Source organism: Poecilia reticulata, chromosome 19, assembly GCF_904066995.2.
Source record: "Poecilia reticulata chromosome 19, P_reticulata-male-v2, whole genome shotgun sequence".
Classification (NCBI taxonomy): domain Eukaryota; kingdom Metazoa; phylum Chordata; class Actinopteri; order Cyprinodontiformes; family Poeciliidae; genus Poecilia; species Poecilia reticulata.
This window is the reverse complement of record NC_088848.1, coordinates 13,856,960-13,877,957: the sequence shown is the minus strand read 5'-3', so window position 1 is coordinate 13,877,957 and position 20,998 is coordinate 13,856,960. Positions and strand designations below refer to the sequence as shown.

General features: G+C 39.6%; 1 protein-coding gene across 1 annotated transcript in view; it reads right to left on the bottom strand.

Annotated features, from left to right (window-relative positions):
* sema4gb (sema domain, immunoglobulin domain (Ig), transmembrane domain (TM) and short cytoplasmic domain, (semaphorin) 4Gb) overlaps positions 1–20,998 on the bottom strand; it is a 43,668-nt gene that overhangs the window by 9,609 nt on the left and 13,061 nt on the right. Inside the window, exons 3-12 of the mRNA XM_008437312.3 lie at positions 8,972–9,120; positions 8,507–8,569; positions 8,167–8,265; positions 7,317–7,410; positions 6,992–7,105; positions 5,870–6,024; positions 1,785–1,960; positions 657–795; positions 340–562; positions 144–259 (exon numbers count right to left, since the gene is read on the bottom strand). Coding sequence (XP_008435534.2) covers positions 144–259; positions 340–562; positions 657–795; positions 1,785–1,960; positions 5,870–6,024; positions 6,992–7,105; positions 7,317–7,410; positions 8,167–8,265; positions 8,507–8,569; positions 8,972–9,120 — 1,328 coding nt within the window. The remainder of the gene's footprint in view (positions 1–143; positions 260–339; positions 563–656; positions 796–1,784; positions 1,961–5,869; positions 6,025–6,991; positions 7,106–7,316; positions 7,411–8,166; positions 8,266–8,506; positions 8,570–8,971; positions 9,121–20,998) is intronic.

The following is a 20,998-nucleotide window of genomic DNA, read 5'->3' as shown; positions in this document are numbered from 1 at the left end:
ACAAGAGTGCAATGCACAGTTAGAAGATCCTCAGAAAGCCTTATGCAACTGCTGATCAAAATTGCTTTTAAATGCAAAAATAAATTCTGAAAACCTGATAGAAAAACAAGAGGGATGACTCAAGGCACTGAATCTGTAAATACCTGTACTGCAGATATCACCATGCTCTCTATTGGCTGTGGCTTGGCAAATATCTGCAGCTCCTCTATGATATGCGTCTCTCCGTCGACCTCCACGGCTTTGTGCAACCACCCGTCATCTACGAGACAAGACACACAAGTTACGCTAAAGACGATGAAGATTAGAAACAGTCACTGTTGGGAGTTGACTGAACTTCACCTGTTCCCAGAAACAAGACAGTGTGAAGGTTTTCATCCAGCGCCGGCTCCTTGTGCACGGCGATCTTGACGTAGTTGATGCTCCTCTTGAACATGAGTGGCCGCAGGTCTACTGGGTGAACCTGCTTAGCCATCAGCGGGTGCCTCCTGGCGAACGTGAGCACGCTGTCTGGGAGGTCTCGAGAGGAGTTTATGCCCTGGGACCTGTGTACGTCTGTTATGCACTGCAGGGGAAAAACATAATCCAAGTGTTTTACCTGTAAAAGGTTGATAAAAAAAATCTCTCAGAGTTCAGAGAAGTAAGAGATGGAAACTTACCGAACCAGGTCTTGGCTCCGGAACCTTCCCTGTATATTCCCTCCACTTCGAGTCCTGCACCTCCATGTATGGTCCTTCAAACACTCTGCGCACATCTGAGAAGGCGTATTGGCAGATGGCGGATGCTTTGATATTCTTCCTGAAATATAATCCAACACCCCAAAGACATGTCCAGAGGACACCCGTCAGGATTGATGATACAGAGAGATCTAAGAAGAAACTGCCGCCGCCGCCGAGATCCACTTTCAGACACAGTTCAGATCATCAGTGACAAGTCAAAGATCAGTAGGAAGTTATCCTATTCATCCAGAAACGTGCAGCCAGGATGAAAAGCCTAATCTTTTTAAGAAAACAGACAGCAGACGCAGGTTTCCCAGTTTGTTTCCAGTATCTAGTCCCATCATCCACACCAGGAACAACCATTGATTCTCTTCACCAGATTTGCAAAAACTAAAACAACTCCCTCCCTCTGAGTCATAAGCAGAACTGATCCGTTTTTGGTGTTTGTTACCAAACCTGTGAAAAGACAAGATCAGAAACTGGTAATCACAAACCAGGTGGCTCCCAGTCTGGTTCCCTAAAGGCGAGATTAGTAAACTGAGGGAGTAAGAGAGGGAAATAAAAGGCTGTGCGTCAGATTCTTAAATCCATTGTGTCCCCACGTCAGTCATCAAAGCATTCGCCTGAGAAAAATGAGAACCAAGTGAAACCTGAGTCTTCGAGCCTCACAACCGGTGACCAGTATGGCTCAGGGGCTTACTCATTCTTCCACGTTTGAGCTGATGTACATTTTAGGAAGAAAGAAAAGTAATAAAGAGAAGAAATAAAGAATTTCCACTGCCATTTCATTGTAAATATTTTTGACTGTTTTTCAGTTCGTAATAACTCCTTATCTTTTATTTTATTTTTTTATGTGCACCATTTATTGCTTTTGTCCAAAACTAATTTGGAAACTAATTATATCACATTAATATATGGAGGTTACCTTCTTATATTCAGCTCTTATTGATTTGACAAGTGAAACATTTCCCAACAGACAAAATAAACCATTCCGGCTCCGTTTTTATTCAAGAAGTAGGACTTCTCCCACTTTCAATTATTTGAACTCACATACACAGTCACTCTTACCATTCCAAGCCAAAAACGCCATAAAAGATGCTGCTTTGCACGTCTCTCCCCTGCAGGACAAACACATCCCGCAGGATATTGAGGTGAAGCTCATATTCTGGGACTGAACACACAATTCTGGCCTTAAGAAAGGTGGTCCACTTCCGCTGCAGAGTCCTCTGGCCACCCCAGTCATTCTGCAGGCAGAGGAAGCAACGGACACATAGACACCAGATTGAGTGGATACATTCTTTTTGACTGCACAGAAACTACACAAACGGCACTTCAGATTAAGCTCAAGATCAAGCAGAATATTTAATTAAGAAGTTACACATTCTGAGCCTTTTTCCGGTTTTATCTGATAGTAGTTTACAGTTTACAAAAGGTGATTCTCAGAAAATGACAACATTATATGAGACACATTTTTTTTAAATATTAATTTTTACAAAGAGAGGTATGTTACGCTATGGTCATACTATGACCTTTACACTCATATGGTACTCACAATCTGTTTGTTGCGGATCTGCATGACTTTAGTTTAGCATTTTGGTCTGTTTGTGGTCTTATGTGTGTTAGTATTTCCCCCCTGTCCTACATTTCCGGTTATTTTTGGTGTCTACTCTTGTTCTGCTGGTACCTTCTTCTCTGAGCATCAGTTCTCTGCACTCCTGCAGCTGACTCTCACTCGTGTTATACTCCAGTAATCATCGACCTCCCCAGCAGAAATAGCTCTGAGTTTTATCAATCAGCATGAGCTCGTCTGTTGTGCCAGTCTCCTGTTGCATTCAGCCTGGTTTCTAAATCTGTTATTAAATCTTTATTGCACCGTGATCCCGTCTACGTCGCCTCTGCATTTGAGATCCATTACAACCAGAAGCCCTGGAAGCGGAAGGCTGCTGACTTGACAGTTGTCCTCCATATGGTTCGTTACACCCTCCGCGAGGCAGGTACCCGACAAAATGCTAATGCAAGAGAAGCTGGTTGTTCAGAGGGCTGAATCCTATTCCTATTAATGGAAACCTCAGGGGAAGGAAAAAATGTGGTGGAGAAATAGGCGCATAACTGCAGCCTTGAGAGGATGGTGAAGCAAAACCCATTCAAGAGTTTTGGGGGAGATTTGCAATGGCACAGACTGTGCCTGGATTCAGAGTTTCAAGAGTCTCTATATGTAGACATATCCTGGACACGGATATTATAACGTTTGTATTCCTTGTGTTTAAGCCACTTCTGACCCAGAGACATCATCAAAAGCATCTTAACTAGGCCGAGCGTTGAATGACCAGAACTACTGCTCCGTGGTCCAAAATTAACTTTTTCAGACGAAAGACGATTTTGCATTCTGCCACGGGAAAAAAAAAGTCCCAGAGCTTAGAGGAAAAACTGAGACAAACAGAATCTAATATGCTTTAACAGTCGGTGATGATTTGAGACACCGTGTCATCTGCTGGTGTTAGTCCATCCGATGTGTTTGCTAGAGCAGTTGTCTGGCAAGAAATGTTAGACTACTTCTTGCCTAAAAAAACCCTTCAGAGACTCAATGGATTATTATCAACATGAGTCGTTGTCTGTTAGCCACAATTATCAAAATCACCAGAAAAATACTACTGAAGTGTATAAATCTGCTGTATGTGCAGTTAGTGTAGATAATGAGTGGGTCTCACTTTCCCTGAAATGAACAAACTTTTTAATGATTTTCATATTCATTGAGATGCACCTGCAGTTCTATGCACACTATGGGAGATATATACATCTTATAGATCAGACTGAAACAGCTGCATTTCCCCTAATTACATTTCATGCACAGTGTTAAAGGGTACTGCAATAAAATTGTCCTTTAGTGTTCTTTGCTCAGACATAAACAAAGAGAGAGACACTCATTTTTTGTGTGTCTGGGGCTTTCAGCTTCTTCTTTCTGTGTTTGAGTTGTCGGGGGACGTCTGCCACACATCAGTCCGCACCGCCTGCCTCAGCCTCCCACGCCAAATGGCAAAGTGTTGAAAACCAACATACGCGACACACACACACACACCTTGCATATTAAGACGCTTCCATCAACGCTAATAATATTTCTTTGTAATAAAAAAGGGAAAAGATGAAGACAGTTTTTCACAAAATAAAATGTCACATGAGTTGCTAACAAAGCGCGGTCCTGGATAATCATGAGGAAAATAAGCGTTTCATCCAGAGATGATTCTAGGTTATTATTGTTTACGGAGCTTAAGGGATGTACTGGCAGATTACAATTTCTGTCAATCAAAGCACAAGAAGGGAGGAAGAGTCAAAAATTGTAGCAGAGCAATGTAATATATGCCTGTGGGAAAGAGGATGTGCTCTGCACTGAACAGAAAAGGAACAGAAAAAGAAAAAAAAGATGTTTAGCTGCTGCTGAATATATATATATGGAACATCCAAATGATCAGGGCATCACAATGACTTTGTTATGGCAACGTTTTCTGCTTTTGGGTCAGTGTATGAACCCGAAATGTATGTATTGCACTCCAATTTCTAGTGAAAACAGGCAAGGAACTCGATGACAATAAGGAACACTGGTTAGACTCAGAAAAACAACTCCTCCGTGGTTACAGGCCAGAGGCAAATGTCTGTCTCCTCTATCTGTGGATCTTCCTGCAACCAGCGTGTTGCCTGGCTGGGGACAGCCTCGACATCTGCATGTGCTGCTGTGGCCTACTTCGGACTGAGTTATTACTTTCTCGACTGTTCTGACAACTCTGCAGCTCCGATGAAGCGAGATGCAAAGGCCTTATTACGAAAAAAAATACTCCTTTTTGGACCCAGAACTGACCGCTAAATAAATATTTAACTTTTTTTTTTTAGAAATCCTGTAAAAAAAAAAAACAAATGCCAGCAGTTGTGTAATCAGTTTTGCTCTAAAGATAAAGCTTGTGTTTTGCAAGTTTGGATTGCTTGGAGGGGCTGTCTCCACCACTCTGAACAAGACTTTGCAAAGCTGCATCTGAATGAAGCCAAAGGCCTCCAGAATAACATCGTGAGGCCAGTTGAGAGATGTTTAGCCTTACAACTGCAGTATGAAACATTTATTAAAATATATATATATGTGTGTTTTTAACATATTTGTTAAAACTGTCAGTGTGGTATGTGACCGATGAACTGTGGAAAAATCGAGCTCTTCCACCTCCTCCCAGTCCTATGTTTATTTAATAAATTAAATCACTTTATTTTTGCTCATCTTTTTTCTGTTAACTGATAAAGTTAGCAAAATACAAAGAGTTGAAAAATGGTAGCCTGTCTGTCCATGGGGCATGAATCACTGCATAACTCAGAATCTATCTGTCTTGAGATTGCTTGCAGTAGCTGCAAAGTTCATGACAGCAACTTTTATACTTTGCAAGAAACCAAAAGCGATGAATTAACATTTTCTAAGTTTTCTAGTTCTCCCTCAAAAGGGTTCATTTGGTGCTGATACAAAAATCTTTTGAATACTCTCCTGCTCTGACTGATTTGTGTCTTTCGCTGTAATTGGATGTTCCAAAGTCGCTATTTTTCTATTCAGTTCTGTTGCAAATTGTCCTTTCTATAGGTTCTAACAATAAGAAATCAAGCTCCATCACAAGCCGAGTCCTTTGATCAATGAAGCAACAATTTCAACATAAAAGCACTCTAACTACACTTACACCAGCATGCAGAGAGAAAAACAAAACAAAAACGAGAAATATATGGTGGTATGATGTCCCACCGCTGAGCACAAGTCAAATGAAGTGAGAGGAGGACATGTAGAGACAGGGAGGATTTGATTTGGTGGGGGGAAAAGAACAAAAAGGGTTTGCTTTTGGAGGTACAAGTTTGTAGGCTTGGGGTTCGCCTAGAAACAGCAGCACAAAAAGAGCTGCGGCAATTAGAGACGTCCAACTGCTACTTTATTCAGTGAGGACTTGACTGTTAGCAAAGAGCGGCAGCTCACTTCACCCTGAGTCACTGGTGTAACTGGGGAAATAATTTGCTCTTCGATGGCTGGTGTTTTTCCTCTTCATGTCTCCCTGTGGCCCTACTAGTAAATCTTTTTTTTTTCTAGGGAGTGCATTAGTATAAACATCTTCACTCGAGCTTTGCCCGGCATGCTCTCTGACCTTGCAGACTCGAGCGACCCGAGACACCTTGGTCTGGCTGGGATAAGCGATCTGCTCCTGGCTTCTCTCCGTGAAGAAGAAGTAGATCTTGTCATCGTCGCCTATGGAGCTGTTGATGCTCTCCTTCAGCAGCACAGAGCCCACGAAGTCTGCCTCTGTACACACGGATCCACATGTCCAAACACAAACCTATTAGCAGCCAGCAAAGGGTCTCCTTGGAAACTGAAGATGGAGCGCTTTAGATATGATTGAATCACAACAAGAACATTTCAGCTGCAGTTCATCTTTTATGTAAATTGTTTTCAGGTCAAGTATTCTGGTTAACAATGAATGAATGAAGTACTTTGCAAAAGTATTCACACTCTTTTTTTTTGTTTTACAGGGCAACCACATTTGTTTTTTGATTTTTTGTTAATGTAGTTTGAAAATATATGAATGTCTTTTCATAAACAAAACCCTGATATGTTTGTTGTGCATTGATAATTACCCCAAGTAAGTCAATACTGTGTAAAAAACAGTTTTTGCCTAGTTGTTTGGATTGCCAGTTTTGCACATATATTGAATGAAATATCTCTATTAATATACTGAAATATCTCTCCATTATTTGTTATAGTATTGTTCAATCTCAGTCAGATTAGATGGAAAGTGTCAGTGAACATCTATTATTTAAGTCTTGCCACAGAATTTCAGTTGGATTTAGTTCTGAAATTTGACTAGGCCGTTCTAATACATGAATATACTTTGATCTAAACTTTAATTGTAGCTCTGGCTGTACGTCTAAGGTCAGTGTGCTGCTGGATAGTTGACCCATCCACTTGCACTCAGTTATTTGCAGCCACTAGTTTTTTGTTGTTGTTTATTTTCAGGTTTTCCTCACCTGCCACTACCCCATATTTTATTTAGGGGTATCAGGGTAATGGGGTGTAAATATAAATACTTACTACAATTTTATCAATAATAATAATAATCATAAAATGTATATTATTGGCAATTCACTTAATTATGATGCATAAGTTCAAGGAGTGTGATCATTTTTGAAAGAGACTTAATACAAATTATCTTACCACAGATATTCAGCATACAAAAATAATGTGGCATATTTATGGATTATTGCATATTCACCCAGAAGCCAGCGGGTTGGAGCCTCCTCTGTCCTGAGAGTGGGGAAGGGGAAATTTCTGCGGATGTCTGGGGAGCTCCGAAACTCGTACTGAGAGGCTGTGAACATCTCACCATCTGAGTGACCCATAAAAAAAAAATGGTTTGTAGGAGGATATGAAATATTAATGATATGCAAGAGAAAATAGTGGACAGTTTTACTTGTTGCCAACAATAAATTAACAATATGAGCAATGATAAACATTAAAATAGTCTCTCCACTTGTCAGGATTTCTCATAGCTGCTTTGAATCACATCCCACATCTGGACGCCAGCTGCAGAAACGTACCAACGAGGAGGCCAGTGAATCCCTTTGCTGGGTCATATGGACATCTGTCTCTTCCCTCCTCAAAACCAGACGAGAAGTTAAATTTCTCTGTATCCTGTAAAAGAGATGAGACAAAAAAACATTTTTTTTTTAACTCAAGTCTAAATTTTTCTTTTGCTTCCAATGAGTCATATATTCCAGTAATCATTTAGACTTTCTGTCAGTTTGGGGTCCAGAGAAACATTTTTGTTTGTTCAACATATGGCAGATAAAATTTAATCTTTGCTAAACCTTTTTTTTTCTTGATTTATGAAATAAATTTCAGATACTAGTGCATCTCAATAAATCAGAATATCAATTACTTCAGTACTTCATTTCAGAAATCGAAACTCGTGTACATCCACTGATCTATTTTGAGCATGTATTTGAGTCGATTTTTATATGAGTTTATAGCTAACAAAATCCAAAAATTAAAATTCTCAGAATATCAAAATGTTATAAAGAGAAAAAAAATTATATTTTCCACAAAATTTTGTCTTAAGGATCACAGAATCATGGGGGGAAACTGCTGACTTGACAGTTTTGTTGCAAACAATTAATAAAATCCTCCAAAAGGGTGGTAAGTAACTAAAGGTCACTTCTAATGAAGCTGGCTTTTAGCAGAACGCTACATGCATGAATATTAATAGAAAATTAAGTGGAAGGAAAACATTGAACAACTTTTCCTAAGATATAAACATTTTCGGGAATGCATCAATATTGATCAAGATCAGTTGATTCTCAGTATAAAAGACTGATTGGAAGCAAACTACAAAGAAATGAATGGTAGTTTAAAACTTCAACACTGCGGTTAAAGAGCAGTAAGTCTTACTATGTAAGCACAGAGAGGTCTGAAGGCATTTGTTCCACAGACGTACAGGTGGGTTTCATTGAATCGCTGCAGAAAGCGGATGTGGTTGTGACATTCTGTCTGCAGAGAACAGAGAATAACTGGTTATTCATGCTTTTTATTCATGTTTTTAGCAGAAAATAACGCTGACATAAGTTAATAGCAAAAGGCCAGGCTGCCGTTAAGTGCATGCAGATTTTAGAGAAAGAAAACTACAAAGCAGTTGGTGTCTAAAAAAACAAACAAACAAAAAAAAATATGAACAAACAGACCTCTTTGGAAAGAAAATGAAAGGAGTGTATGTAGGGATGTAAGCATGTACCTGATTGTTTCTGCCTTTATTTAAACACTGCTTCTTCTGTTCGGGGCTGGCATTCCAATCAATCTGGAAACAATGGGGTGTAATAAGGATGACTCTGTTAAACCAGTAAATAAAAGGCATAGAAATTGATTATTAGGCTCTGTAGGCAAGACAGAAACGTCACGGAAATAAATAATGGAAAACAAGGGCGTGAATGTGTCGGATAAACAGGATGAGAAGCACGACAGACTTTATTTTCTGACTGCTTCACTAAGTTCTAAATCCAGTAAAGCCTTAAATAAAGTCTTGGCGCATTTAAGCCTATGAACATAAAATCCGGAGAAACACAACAGGATTTACTCAGACTGCTTGCTTAAGGCTATTATTAGTTTTTTTTTTCTTCTTCTCTCATTAAATTAGTTTCGCTATTTTTTTTCTAACAAAGAAAATAAGTGGGCTTTATTTTGGCCTGCAGTACACACTTACAGTGAGATTTGCAGACGTGGAGATGTTGGAGGTGTTCAGCGCATATAAAGCTCCTCTGCCTCCCACATAGAGACGCCCAGTGTCCTCCTCTAGCAGCAGGGTGCTGTAGTTCTGGGATGAGCCCGTGAAACCATTGCTGCTCAGCATTCCTGTAGGTATAACACACAGGTTGTGGCGAGATTTACTTGCAGCTTCAGAAGTCTAAGATATATGAATGTCATTTTTTTTTTATTTACCAAGACTTAAACCTTGGTACGTTGATAAAACATTTACAGCATATATTTCTATCGGCAGTTATAGGGTTTCAATTAAGGTAAGGGAATATTATTTCTAGAGCACATTTTCAGCAACAAGGTGCTTTACATGATTATCGGGAAAATGAAATAAGCAAGGAAAAAAATATGTATTTTTTAGAAATTAGAATTAGAAATGAATGTTGTGTGGGTTAAGGGTTCCAGGTTGTGCTAAAATAAATTACTCCAAAGTTGTCAAATGGCAAAATCCATTCGATAAGTATCCATGAGTACTACGGCAACTTTTCACAGGACTGAAGCTTTCATAGAAACTGTCATTCGATTTTTAGCTTTTGAATCAAATTAGAGGAGTTTTATTGTGATTTTTTTCCCCACTGATGCATCTGCGTGAATATAACACAAAACACTATACCTTCATTTATGATTTATGATGATTATATTTAGCTATACCCCTCAAACATTTTCGTCTTACGTGGTTTTTAAAAAAAATGGACAAACACTGGTCTGGTTGAGGATCGCAATCGCAACAACACAAAAAACAGCAGAAAAAAATTAAACCTTGAGCATGATATGATGGTTCTTTTGTGTTTTCAATCATTTTATTAGAACAGTTATTTTTGTGCTGTTAAATCAGTTTGTTCTGAGAGGCAAATCACAAGTCACAGGGATCTCAATTCATCCATCCAGCCAATCGCTGTCCTCCTCTTATCCAGGACCAGGTTAACACGTCCAGGAGGGAAACCCGGGCTTCATTCCTCTTCCCAACAAAACCCGCCGGCTCGTTCTAGGGATCCCGAGGCGTACCAAGCCCAGAAGGGATTTACAGTGCGGCCTCTTCTGGGGATGTCCTGGATCCACGCCAGCGTCTTCCAGCATCCGTGTCTGGAAAACTTCCAGAGAGAGGCGCACCAGGACACATTTTTATCTACTTTTAATGTGGAGGAGGATCAGGTCTAATCCAATACCCTCCGCCCCTATAAACATTGACGACACAAGCTGGACTCCCACAACCTCCTCAGCAACTCCACAAGGGTAAAATCTGGTCCGCTGTTATACAGCCAGGACAAATTCACACTGATCCTCATGAGCCTGAAGTATCTTCAAATCCATTTGCTTCTGATTTTTTTAAAAAAAAATTTTTAAGCAAAATTGGGTATTTCTAAATGAAATTGGGGGCGGTTTGGCCTCTATATTTCTTTGCAAGCATTTATATCGTAAACACTGTAAATGAACATGCTTGGTGAGACAGTGGTGGTGGTGTGTTGACTCCGGGGAGAGGACACAGAGTGGGAATGGGGTGGCTCAGTGAAAACAACATTTCAGGGCATTCAGCAGGAATCATGCCCCAATACTGCCAAATCACATCAGCAGTGCTGCCAAGCCCATCATGACTTCTGTGCTCGAGGATGTGTGTGTGGGGGTGTGTGTGTGTGTGTGTGTGTGTGTGTGTGTGTGTGTGTGTGTGTGTGTGTGTGTGTGTGTGTGTGTGTGAATGAGGGTGAGGCGAATGATTCAAATAGTAAGTAGGACAAATAAGGGTTACGGTGCAGCCATGGAGCCTTACTCTCTTTACTGAAGCTACGCTGCTGGATGCTCTTTTTCCCAGACAAACCAATTTTTCATCCATTGCAAAACAAGTCGGCCGGGTGCACAAAGCTAAATATTTGAACGCGCCCCAGTGAAATGGGGGCAGGTTGCGACTACCACTGCAAGACAGAGAAAAGGAGGACATTGTTTTATTTTATTTTTTCTCAACACAAGATCTCCCCCTGTGCAGAAATAGGTTTACAGAGCTTTGATTTGCACTCAAAGTTGGCGATTAATGTCTGACTGAGTAAATCTGACATCCAGGAGGATAAATTTCCGCGAGCAGAAAGAACAGCAGTCGTTAGAAAACAAGAGAATGAAGGTATCAGCCGTGTTACGCTGAGGGATCCAAGTCAGCAGGGTGCAGATGGGGAATATTAATCTCCGCGGGTCTTCTCTATCGTCTCTCCCTCTTCTCTTTCTGTTGGGAAATTATGGTAATGTATCCAGCCTGTACTGTATAAGCCAATCGATTTATTCCTGTCACAATTAATCACCTACAGTATAACTTTGCTTCAAGGAGTAAACAATATACAGGAGGATCTCTCTCTAACCGAAGAAAACAGTGGTACCACAGTGAAAGATGGAGTGATCAACATGGCTATGCTTTGATTTATATCATTATATTTTACCGCCTTATATTTTTTATTATTATTAGAGTCATTGTCCTGCTGGAAGGCAAATCTCTTTTGCAACCTCTAACAAGTTTTCGTGAGAATTTTCACATCATAGCTTCATCCATCTTCCCTTCAAATCAGTCCAGCTTCTCTGTCCCACCTGAAAATAATTATCCATACACTATGATGCTGCCAGAACTTTTTTTTTTTTTTGGCATTTCTGTGTCTATTTGACATGTAAAGTTAGTTTTCTACTACATGTGTATATTGTATTTAAGCCAAAATGTTCACTTTTGGTCCCATCTGACCAAAACATATTCTACCACATATGTTACTATGTCTCCTACATTGCTTGTGGTAAATTGCAAGCTGACTTTTTTCCATTATTTGGATTTCTTCATACCAGTATTCCATAAAAGTCAGAGTTATTGAGTCCATAAATAATAGTTTTTATGCCTACAGATTATCCCACCTTAACTCTGGATCTCTGCAGTTCCCCCAGGAGCCTTTTGGGTAGTTTTCAGACTAATGGTCTCCTTTACCAGCCAGTCAGTTTAGGTAGACAACCGTATCAGTATGAAGTTGAGCTAAACTCTGATTTTTAAAGATGGAGTTTTATAACAACAAAATTTAGATTATTCTGAGGTTAAATTGTCTCTATTAGCTAATTAGTCGATGTCTGACAGGAGACTGTTGCTTTAAGTTTAGGGGTAGCAGAGTAAAGAGGGCTGAACACAAATACACACCTCATGTTTTAGATTTTACTTCATTTTTCCTTCATAATTATACCCTATTTTGCATAAAATAACATCTATCGCATAAACCACACTAACAATTGTTGTACCTTGATAAAGGAAAAAAGTCCAATGGGAGTGAATACTTTTACAGAGAGTGTGAACACTGTTCCTACATAACCTACCTGTCAATTGCCTAATCAAGTCAAAAAAAAAATGAACGAAGTCAGCCAAACAAACATTAAAACCAGTGATCGACTTCCTCCATCTCAGCCGCACTGTTACTGACGCCTCAGCGGCTCTGATTGGAAACAGCCGTGACGATAATGTTGAACGACGAGCTGGTTTGATCTGAGATAATAAAACTCAATGAACACGATGAAAACAGTTTGGGGTTTCCACAGCGTCACATGGAGGAAGTTTTCTGGGTCACATGACTGTCAGCTCATCTTACTGTCACATGGAGACCAAGGGGGATGACAGTAGCAATTCAGAATGAGTCAGATTGCCTCTTCCTTGGCCAATAACTACAGCCTCTTCATATTAGATCAGATATTGACAGACAACCACAAGAGCAACCTCACTGGTCTATACGTGGCTTATCATACTGGGCTCGGCCTGCATAACAGAGTCAGGAAAGAGAGTCTACAAATGTATGTTAGGTGAGGTTTCTCGTTTAAAAATCACCCCCAAGGCTTTTGTTTCATTCAAGGACTTTTCATTTCACATTGTCATATTGAAGTGGCTAGTTCTGCTTCAGGTGTGTTTCCTTTCACAGATAGCCTTACATATTCCTGAAGCACCCTCTGAAAGCAGGCAAAATTTATTGTGCCGTTGTAATCCTGGGTCTTTGGTTCTACTGTGTCTATGTTTCTTATTATTTCCCAAATACATTGATTGGATGAACTTGCTTGGATGCTACTTCTACTTCTTGAAATTATTCCCAATTCTTTTCTTTATAAATCCCTTTCCAGACTCACAAATTGCTTCAATATTCTTTCTGAAGCCCTCAGGTGACTCGTTTGATCTCAAATTGGTGTCCACTCTAAGGGTCAAAAGCACAACAAATTAGATGTCTGAGGTATAAAAAGGGCAAAGTTTCCAAAGGCTTCATAACATTGTTCATATACTGCGGGATCTGCCTTTATTGAATTTTAGCAATTTTATTTAGGAGGTAATATATGTGATTCTGTCATTATTCATTTTTATTCAGAAATGTTTTTAATTCCATTTTACAGAAAATGTTAAAATGTATTTTCTTAGTTTTATTCTTTACAGCTAATAAGATCCAAATTTCTTATTATTGTTACATGTCATATTAACTAGCCATACATAAATATCCCAATTATTTAAAAAAATGCAGAAGTTGTCACATAGTACACATTTTTCCACATCCAGGATAAATGACCGCCTCACCTCTTAGGAATGACCAACTTTACCATATAATTTCTGAGGTCTTCATCCCAGAGAACTAAGAACAGCTCCGAAACTCAAAGGTCAGGAAACGCCAGGAGGGAATTCATCTGACGGATGGGGGGTAGCTCTTTTATGATGGGGTTGGCGAGGGTGACTAATGCAGCAAAATGTCCTCTCCACTATACATATGTATTCATTCGCTGCACAATGTACAGTTTTAAGTAACTGAATGTGTGTCATTCTCGTTACAACAGTGAAAATTTCCAGCTAAGATCATTTTCAGGAGATAGAGTTGTGCAACTCGTTCAAAAGAGTTCTGCAACCCAAGGCAATGGGAAGAGCACGTGGATTGTGCGTCAACCACGAGTGAGCGAAAAGCTTTGGTTTCTGTCTTGTGAAAATAGTGGCAGTATGAAATAACAAGCTCGGCTCCGAGGAGAAGGGCTCCGCTGACAAAGCGTGGCTGGCCTCGAGGCAGCAGAGGCACGGCGTCCTTGGTCTCGGATCTTGGCACAACTGCGTGTTGTCTTATGCTTCCTAAGCTTCAATGACAGGACAACCAGATGCGCAGTGGAAAAACAAAAAAAAGGAAAAACTAATATACGTTTTTCAGCGCCTCAGTCTCTGTCGAATTAATGGGCTGTAATTAGAGTTTCTTTTAAAACTGCCTCTCTGTGAGACGTGAACATTAAAAAGAGATCTTTCTGCCCGACTTGACTTTTCAAGTTTTACCTCGGTGACGAGAAAGCAAACTTTCAAAACGTGGAGCTACAGAACGTATTGCGAAAATAATAATCTAATACGTGACTTTGTTATAAATTCCGTGCATCTTTTTCTTCTAAATAACAATCTTCCCATGATTGGTTGTGTAGGCTGCAGCATTTTTGTATTAATCCTTTTTTATTGCTCTTATTTAATATTTGGGTTTCCATGTGGCTTACATTGATTAAATGCAAGCTACATTCATCAAAATTAACTCAGGCAAATGATTAAAATCAGTCTGTATGTATACTATATGTCATCATATATATACTATATGATGTTTACTTGTTCATTTGAATTTCTGAAATAAATTACGTTTTTGATGATATTCTAACTTAATGAAATTTAATTGTACTAGTTTATTTTGGGGTCATCTGCACCACAGTGTTACATTTAAGATTCTGGGTTTGAAATGTTCACATTTTCACTCATTTATATTTATTATGCAGCAGCCTTGGCCCTGGATAAGGTTAGATGTTTTTTTTGGTGGGGGGATTGTGGGGGGGTTGCATTACAAACACTGAGCAAGTGCCACAGTGATTCACACCAAGTATTCAAATTTCCGTGTCGCATAAAAAAAGCAGACATGCACTTGAGGAGGACTCGAGGTCAGTTCACCCCTTTGCAAATTCAGACAATCATTTCTTGCCGTTGTATGGGGTTATCGTTGCATTTTGTACTCCTAAGCAAACCATGTTCCATGTACTTAACATGGAACATGGTTATCAACGCAAATAACAATCTTGTTTGTTTTTACTGTAGGAAAACAGAGGAGTATCCAGAAAGAACCTACACATGGATGGCGTGACTCTGCCCGTATGCAGTGTCCTGAACTTCCTCACTATGGGAAAACAATAGATATTTCTAATTAAATAACAGGCCCTCGCAGATGTTGGTCCTCTGGTCCCCGAAGCTAAGGTTTAATAAATACGACAGACACACATTGTACTTTGGGCTTTACCACAAAATCAATGCGAAAAGTCAACAGACCACTGAGGTGTGCCTGGAGCCATTTAGTTTTCAGGTTGCTTTCTGTTACTGTTGTCCTCTCATAGAATGTGTGTATGCGCTTGTGACTGGCGTTTGTGAATCTGAAGATCGTGAGCCAACGGGTCAAAACAGCTGCTCTGCATGGACATCTGTCACGGTTCTTTTCTCTCACTCGCACGTACGTACGTGCTTCCTGCGTCTTTCAACCCTCTCTTGAACAAGACACTTCTTCTGTCAATGACTCAGAAGATCTGAGGAGTGCGTAACGGTGTTTTCGACTCTGAGCTGTGACAGGTGGTGAAGCCAGAATGTGAAGACTCAGGCTCAGACACATTTGAAATCCTCCATGTGGGGTCCTGGATGATAGTAAATCCACTGTATGTTTGCACATGTGCCACAGTCACTGAGGCTGCGCGACTTCCTGTGTGACTCACCGCTCACAGGACGCACAGCGGCGAGCATGTGACGCACGCGCAACCACACACGTGCTCAGACGTTCGAGGACGAAATGCTATAAGGGAATAACTAATTTGATTTCATTGGACACTGTCAGAACTGTCAGTTGTTGTCAAATTTATCCATGTTACATAAGGATCTTGTTATTTCTTAACCGAGCTCAAGCGTTGGTGGACATAACTTCGGGTTGTGTTATGTAAACGAATATACACAACTCTCTAAGAAAAGCACGAGTCCTTTAGGATGACAGAGAAGATTATTTTTGAATTTGCTCCAAGTTTAAAATTGAAATGTATTCTTTAGGTTTACACATAACATGGAGTAAGTTCAACTTTGATTACAAGTATATTGTGTTTGTTTTTTGTTAAGCTCTGCGTATATAGCTTAAAAAACATAAATCAGGAGATAAATATTCTGAAAAGCAGCCAAGCTGTCCATAGTAACACTGGAGGAGCTGCAGAGATTGACCACTCAGGTGTAAGCTAGGTCCTTCACAATTCATTGCTTTATTCAGGAGGGGCAAGAAGAAAGGTGAGAAGCTTAAAGTTAGCTGTACAGTGTCAGGCTAAAACCAAACTTTTCAGCTAACACGGAAAACGATATATATCACCCCAAGCCGTTTATCCCTGCTGTGACATCATGCTATGTGAAGCGTTTCTTCAGAGTTGATGGAACTAAATACAAAGAAAATCCATTAAAAGCTGAAAAAGACTTCAAACTGAGGAGGACAAGAAGTTCACATCTAAATCCTATAGAAAATCTGTGGAAATACGTGAAATTTGCAGTTGGCAGATGCTCCCTACCTAATTTGATCTTGATGGAGTGTATCAGTATTTGGCAAAGAAAAACAGACATTTGGTCTAAAAAAAAAAAAAAGCATATCTGGTAGACATACATGTATGTATATGCTGCTATTCAGTTTTCTATTTGTTAAAAAAAAAAACATCAATAAAACTTACATATGGACAGATGGATCTATTTGTTGTTTATCTCTCCAGACGAGCTTTTCTGATAAAGTTAAGTTATTCTAGTCTAGGGAATATTGTTTGCAACAAATACGAAATGAAAACCGCTGTCAGGTAGATATTATTCTGTGTCATGTCAGAGTTTACCACCCAGTTAAAAATGAAAGAAACTCAAAATCTTTATTTTTAGAGCTTGTGTGAGAGCCAAGTCTTTTCCAGGACTTCTTCAGCCTGGGAGACTGCAGAATGAGATGAAAGACAGCCAAGTCTTTCATCTCAAATACCAAAAAGTCAAACATAACCCATTTGTACAAGGCACAGATAGTTGTGGTGCTGTTTCAGGTCTTCCTACACGCCATCACTGAATCATCAATACGTTCCGGCTGAAATCACAGATCAGTGCTAGCAGGAAATCAAAAACACGATAGATCTCCCAGCGGAGGTGAAAGACCAAAACCATAAAAGCTTAACACAGACATGAAAGCTAAATGGGGAAAACAAAAGGTAAAGCAAACTTGGCAAAAATGGTGATGGGAGTAAAACATCATTAGCAGTGTGCAGCTAACACTGCACTTCTGTGAATATCAAAAGTGTTCATCATCAGTGATCTGCTGCCACAACAATCATAGTGGAGCTACGAACACACTATCTACCACCACAATGATAATACGAGTAAACCAGATGGGAAGTGGGACCTCTTCAGCATGCAACAGAACATCAATAGAGAAGGAAAGCGTCAACATTTTACGCATCACACCCCTCGAGTTCCTATGCAAACAGGTAAGCTAGGAGTCTTAGAGTCTTGGGCCAAGTCAAACTCCATTTCTTGTCCTTTTGAAATACTGACAAGCGACATGAAACATACAAAACCCTTAGGGTGTACTAACATTTTCCTCAGCTAACAAAGACTTATTTGTTGATGTATTTTGCTTATCGGGCAAAAGACAGTTAACGTTTGTTGTTGAATTGCAAATAAATCACTTTCTTATCCAGAGGGACTTTTTATCGGTTGGACAGACATTTTTGTTTAGTTTCTTTTTAAATTATTGAATATTTGCCTTTAGGTCAAAAGTGATTTTGGACCCAATGAGAGAGAACCAGACAAAGAGGAAACGCCTGTAGGAAACCAACACAACACAATGAAGTCTGCCTAAAACTGCAGAGTCATCAGTGATTATGCTCATTTGAGTTTGGAGTATCCATTTAAAAACATATTTAATTTAACTTTTAATGCTGCTTTCTGCACAGAAATGTCATTATAATCTGCTTCCTCATTTATATGGGTTTGCTAAAGCAAATTCATTTCTCAGAATTTTATGTCCCACAAAGTCGTCTTCTGAGATGTTGCAATATATATCTGAGCTTGCACTGATACAGCATGTTCTTGTCCTCCCACTGATGCAGGCCACCAGTAAAGCGCACCGTAAATTAACGAGTGCCCTCTCTTACCAGCTCAGAATCACAGCAAATGTCCTTCCACAGAACCCCCCCATCCATATTGACACCCACATGTCACATATAGAAAAGTTGTCTCTCATCACCCATAATGTCATATTTTCTCAGGAGGAGGAGTGACAGTAGACGCACACAGTCGGATTTTACTAAATGTTTTTTTTTCCCGGGAGCATCAGAGAAACAACACAGACCCTCAGATGGCATACGCCGACAATGATGACACACATGCTGACACATATGCCCAGCCTGCAGTACTGCGCGCCTTCCCTAACGATGAAAAAGTGGGTCAAGGGCAATTTTTTTTTTTACAAGTGCCAAGAGAAAAATAAGATTTGTAATGACTGACAGGCTTGAGCTGCAGAACAGAACAGAGCCTGCAGAAAATAGAACAAGTATGATCCATAATCCAAAGCAGGAGCAGAAATGTGAAAGTGAAGACATGATAGTTTGGAGGGGAAAGAACAAAGCAACAATATTTTTTTTATCTTTAATGAAGGAGCAAACGTTCACAGAGAGACTCAAAGAGTCTAATCTGATGAAGTTCTCCAAGTCCACATGTATTTTTAATTTGCTTCATAATTCAACGATTCTATAGGGCTTCTTTGCAACGTAGAGTTGTGCAAAACAATTTCACAACAATAACTGTAAATGTTGAGCCACTTCCTATGCGTTTTGATAAGCCTTGTGACTTCACATGTTTTGGGTTGCTATTCGCATTGTATTTAAATTATCAGTCAGAATGATCAGATGCATCTTAATTAAATGCTAAAAGCTTCAGCAGCTGAAAATGTTTGTTGTGGAAACGAATTGCATGTGACTATGCAGTGTCTTACAAAAGTATTCACACCTTGTTAAAATATGAATTTCAAGCCACATCGAGATCTGTTTACTGCCAGACTAGTAAAGTTAAAACAAAATAATAATCTTAAAAAGCAAACATCATGCTCCAAATGCTACAAAATCATTTTGAATGAAGTTTCCTAAGAGTCATTATACACAAAAAGAGAAAACGTGGAACAATAATCTTTCCTAGGAGTGTGAAGCATACTGAAATTGCTCTAAAAGCTCAGCAAAATTTCATGTAGGAGGTCACAAAAGAATATCAAATGCTCTGCAGGCACCACTCGCCTCGGTTAATGTGAGTGCCCATGATTCTGTAGACTGATGAGGCGAAAGTGGAACGTTTTAGAAGGTTCCTTTTACATCTGGCATAAAATTACCACAGCATTTAATTAAGGACATCATACTGACAGAGTCCAATGGAAAAGCTCTGAGATGGGTCATTCTTCCTCGAAAAGAAAAATTGTGGGAATAAGGAGGGTCAAAATTCTTCTATAAGACTTCTAAAATATCTATTGCAAGTTATTGTTGTAATGGCAGTTGTGACAAAAAATAGTTGTAGAACCAGTTGTTAGGTGAGCGACAAATCTTTCCCCTTGATAAATAAAATCACAATTTGAAAACAACATTTTGTCTTTACTCACTTCATCTTTGTGCGATTTTCAAAACTTGTTTGATGGTACGAAACACGAAAGCGTGACAAAAAAATAAAATAAATAAAAGCGAAACTCAGCAGCACTTCTAATAACACTTCAGAGACCTGAAGATGAGAATGAGGAAAGGTGGAGTGGTACTTCAGTTTAAGTGCGCTGAAGCTCCCACCTTTCAGCAGCAGCGATATTGGCCTCTTCCACAGTGATAGGAAGCAGGAAACACTAAAGCAGAGGACAAAGGCGTGGGCAGTAAGAGGGGTTTGGATTAGAGGTGCTCATGGTTTTCATAAATACCAACTCATCTACCAAGATCCCCTTATTCAGCAGCATTTTCTGCACAAACTCTAATCAGGTCCGTGGAGCTCGGGTCCTTTTTTATGGAGGCCTCCTGTCTATTGTTTCATTAGAAGTGTTTGCTGAGCCGTGTGATCTAGGACAGGGCTTGAGAGAGGCGATTAATAACTCCGAGCATGAAGGAACCGTCTTCAGGGCCAACTTTAAAAACTGTGCCACTTTAACACGGAGGGGAGGAGGCAGCAGCAGGAGCAGCAGCAACAAATAAGGACAGTCAGGTTGTTATTTAGTTGCTCTGTGCATTTGTGTTGTGATACCACAGTATGTCTGTGGTGTATTTATATCAGCAAGCAGTGTTCATAAAAAACTAGTCACTAGCCAGGTGTTGTATTTCTCAGCACAAAGTTAAGCCGGAGAAAAAAATGTCCAAACTGCAAGTGAGGCTTTTAAATCTGTGACGAAAAATTAACTTTGCTGAATAATTTGCGTCTCTTTATGGGAACCATTCCTAAGACAGTAATTTAGATCCAAATGCCATACATAATGTTGTCGTTTTATAGGAACTCTAAACTAATTACAACATAATTTGTTTTTCATTTTTTCCAAGCTTTTGCACACAAGTTTGTCTCATATACTCCAGAGTAATTGATTGGGATTGAAAGTGAGGGACCAGCACAAAGCAGGGCATAATTGTCAAATGGAAAGAAGATTATACATTGCTTTGCATGGATTCGTATTCAGAATCCCATGAGACAATTCATTATAGAAGCACCAATTAAATCTTTTGATATGTATCTATCAGCTTTGTTCATCTGGGGCGGAGAATGCTGCTGTTCAGTTTTTTTTGTTTTTTCGGGGGGGGGGGGGGGGGTTGCAATATGGCTCTAGCTAGTCAAATTTGGTAGAGCATATGTTTGCACTGGTTTTCAAGTCTTCCCACAGTTTTTCAGCTAGATTCAAGTCTGGACTTTAACTGGACACCACGCTGAGTGCTTCTGGATTTT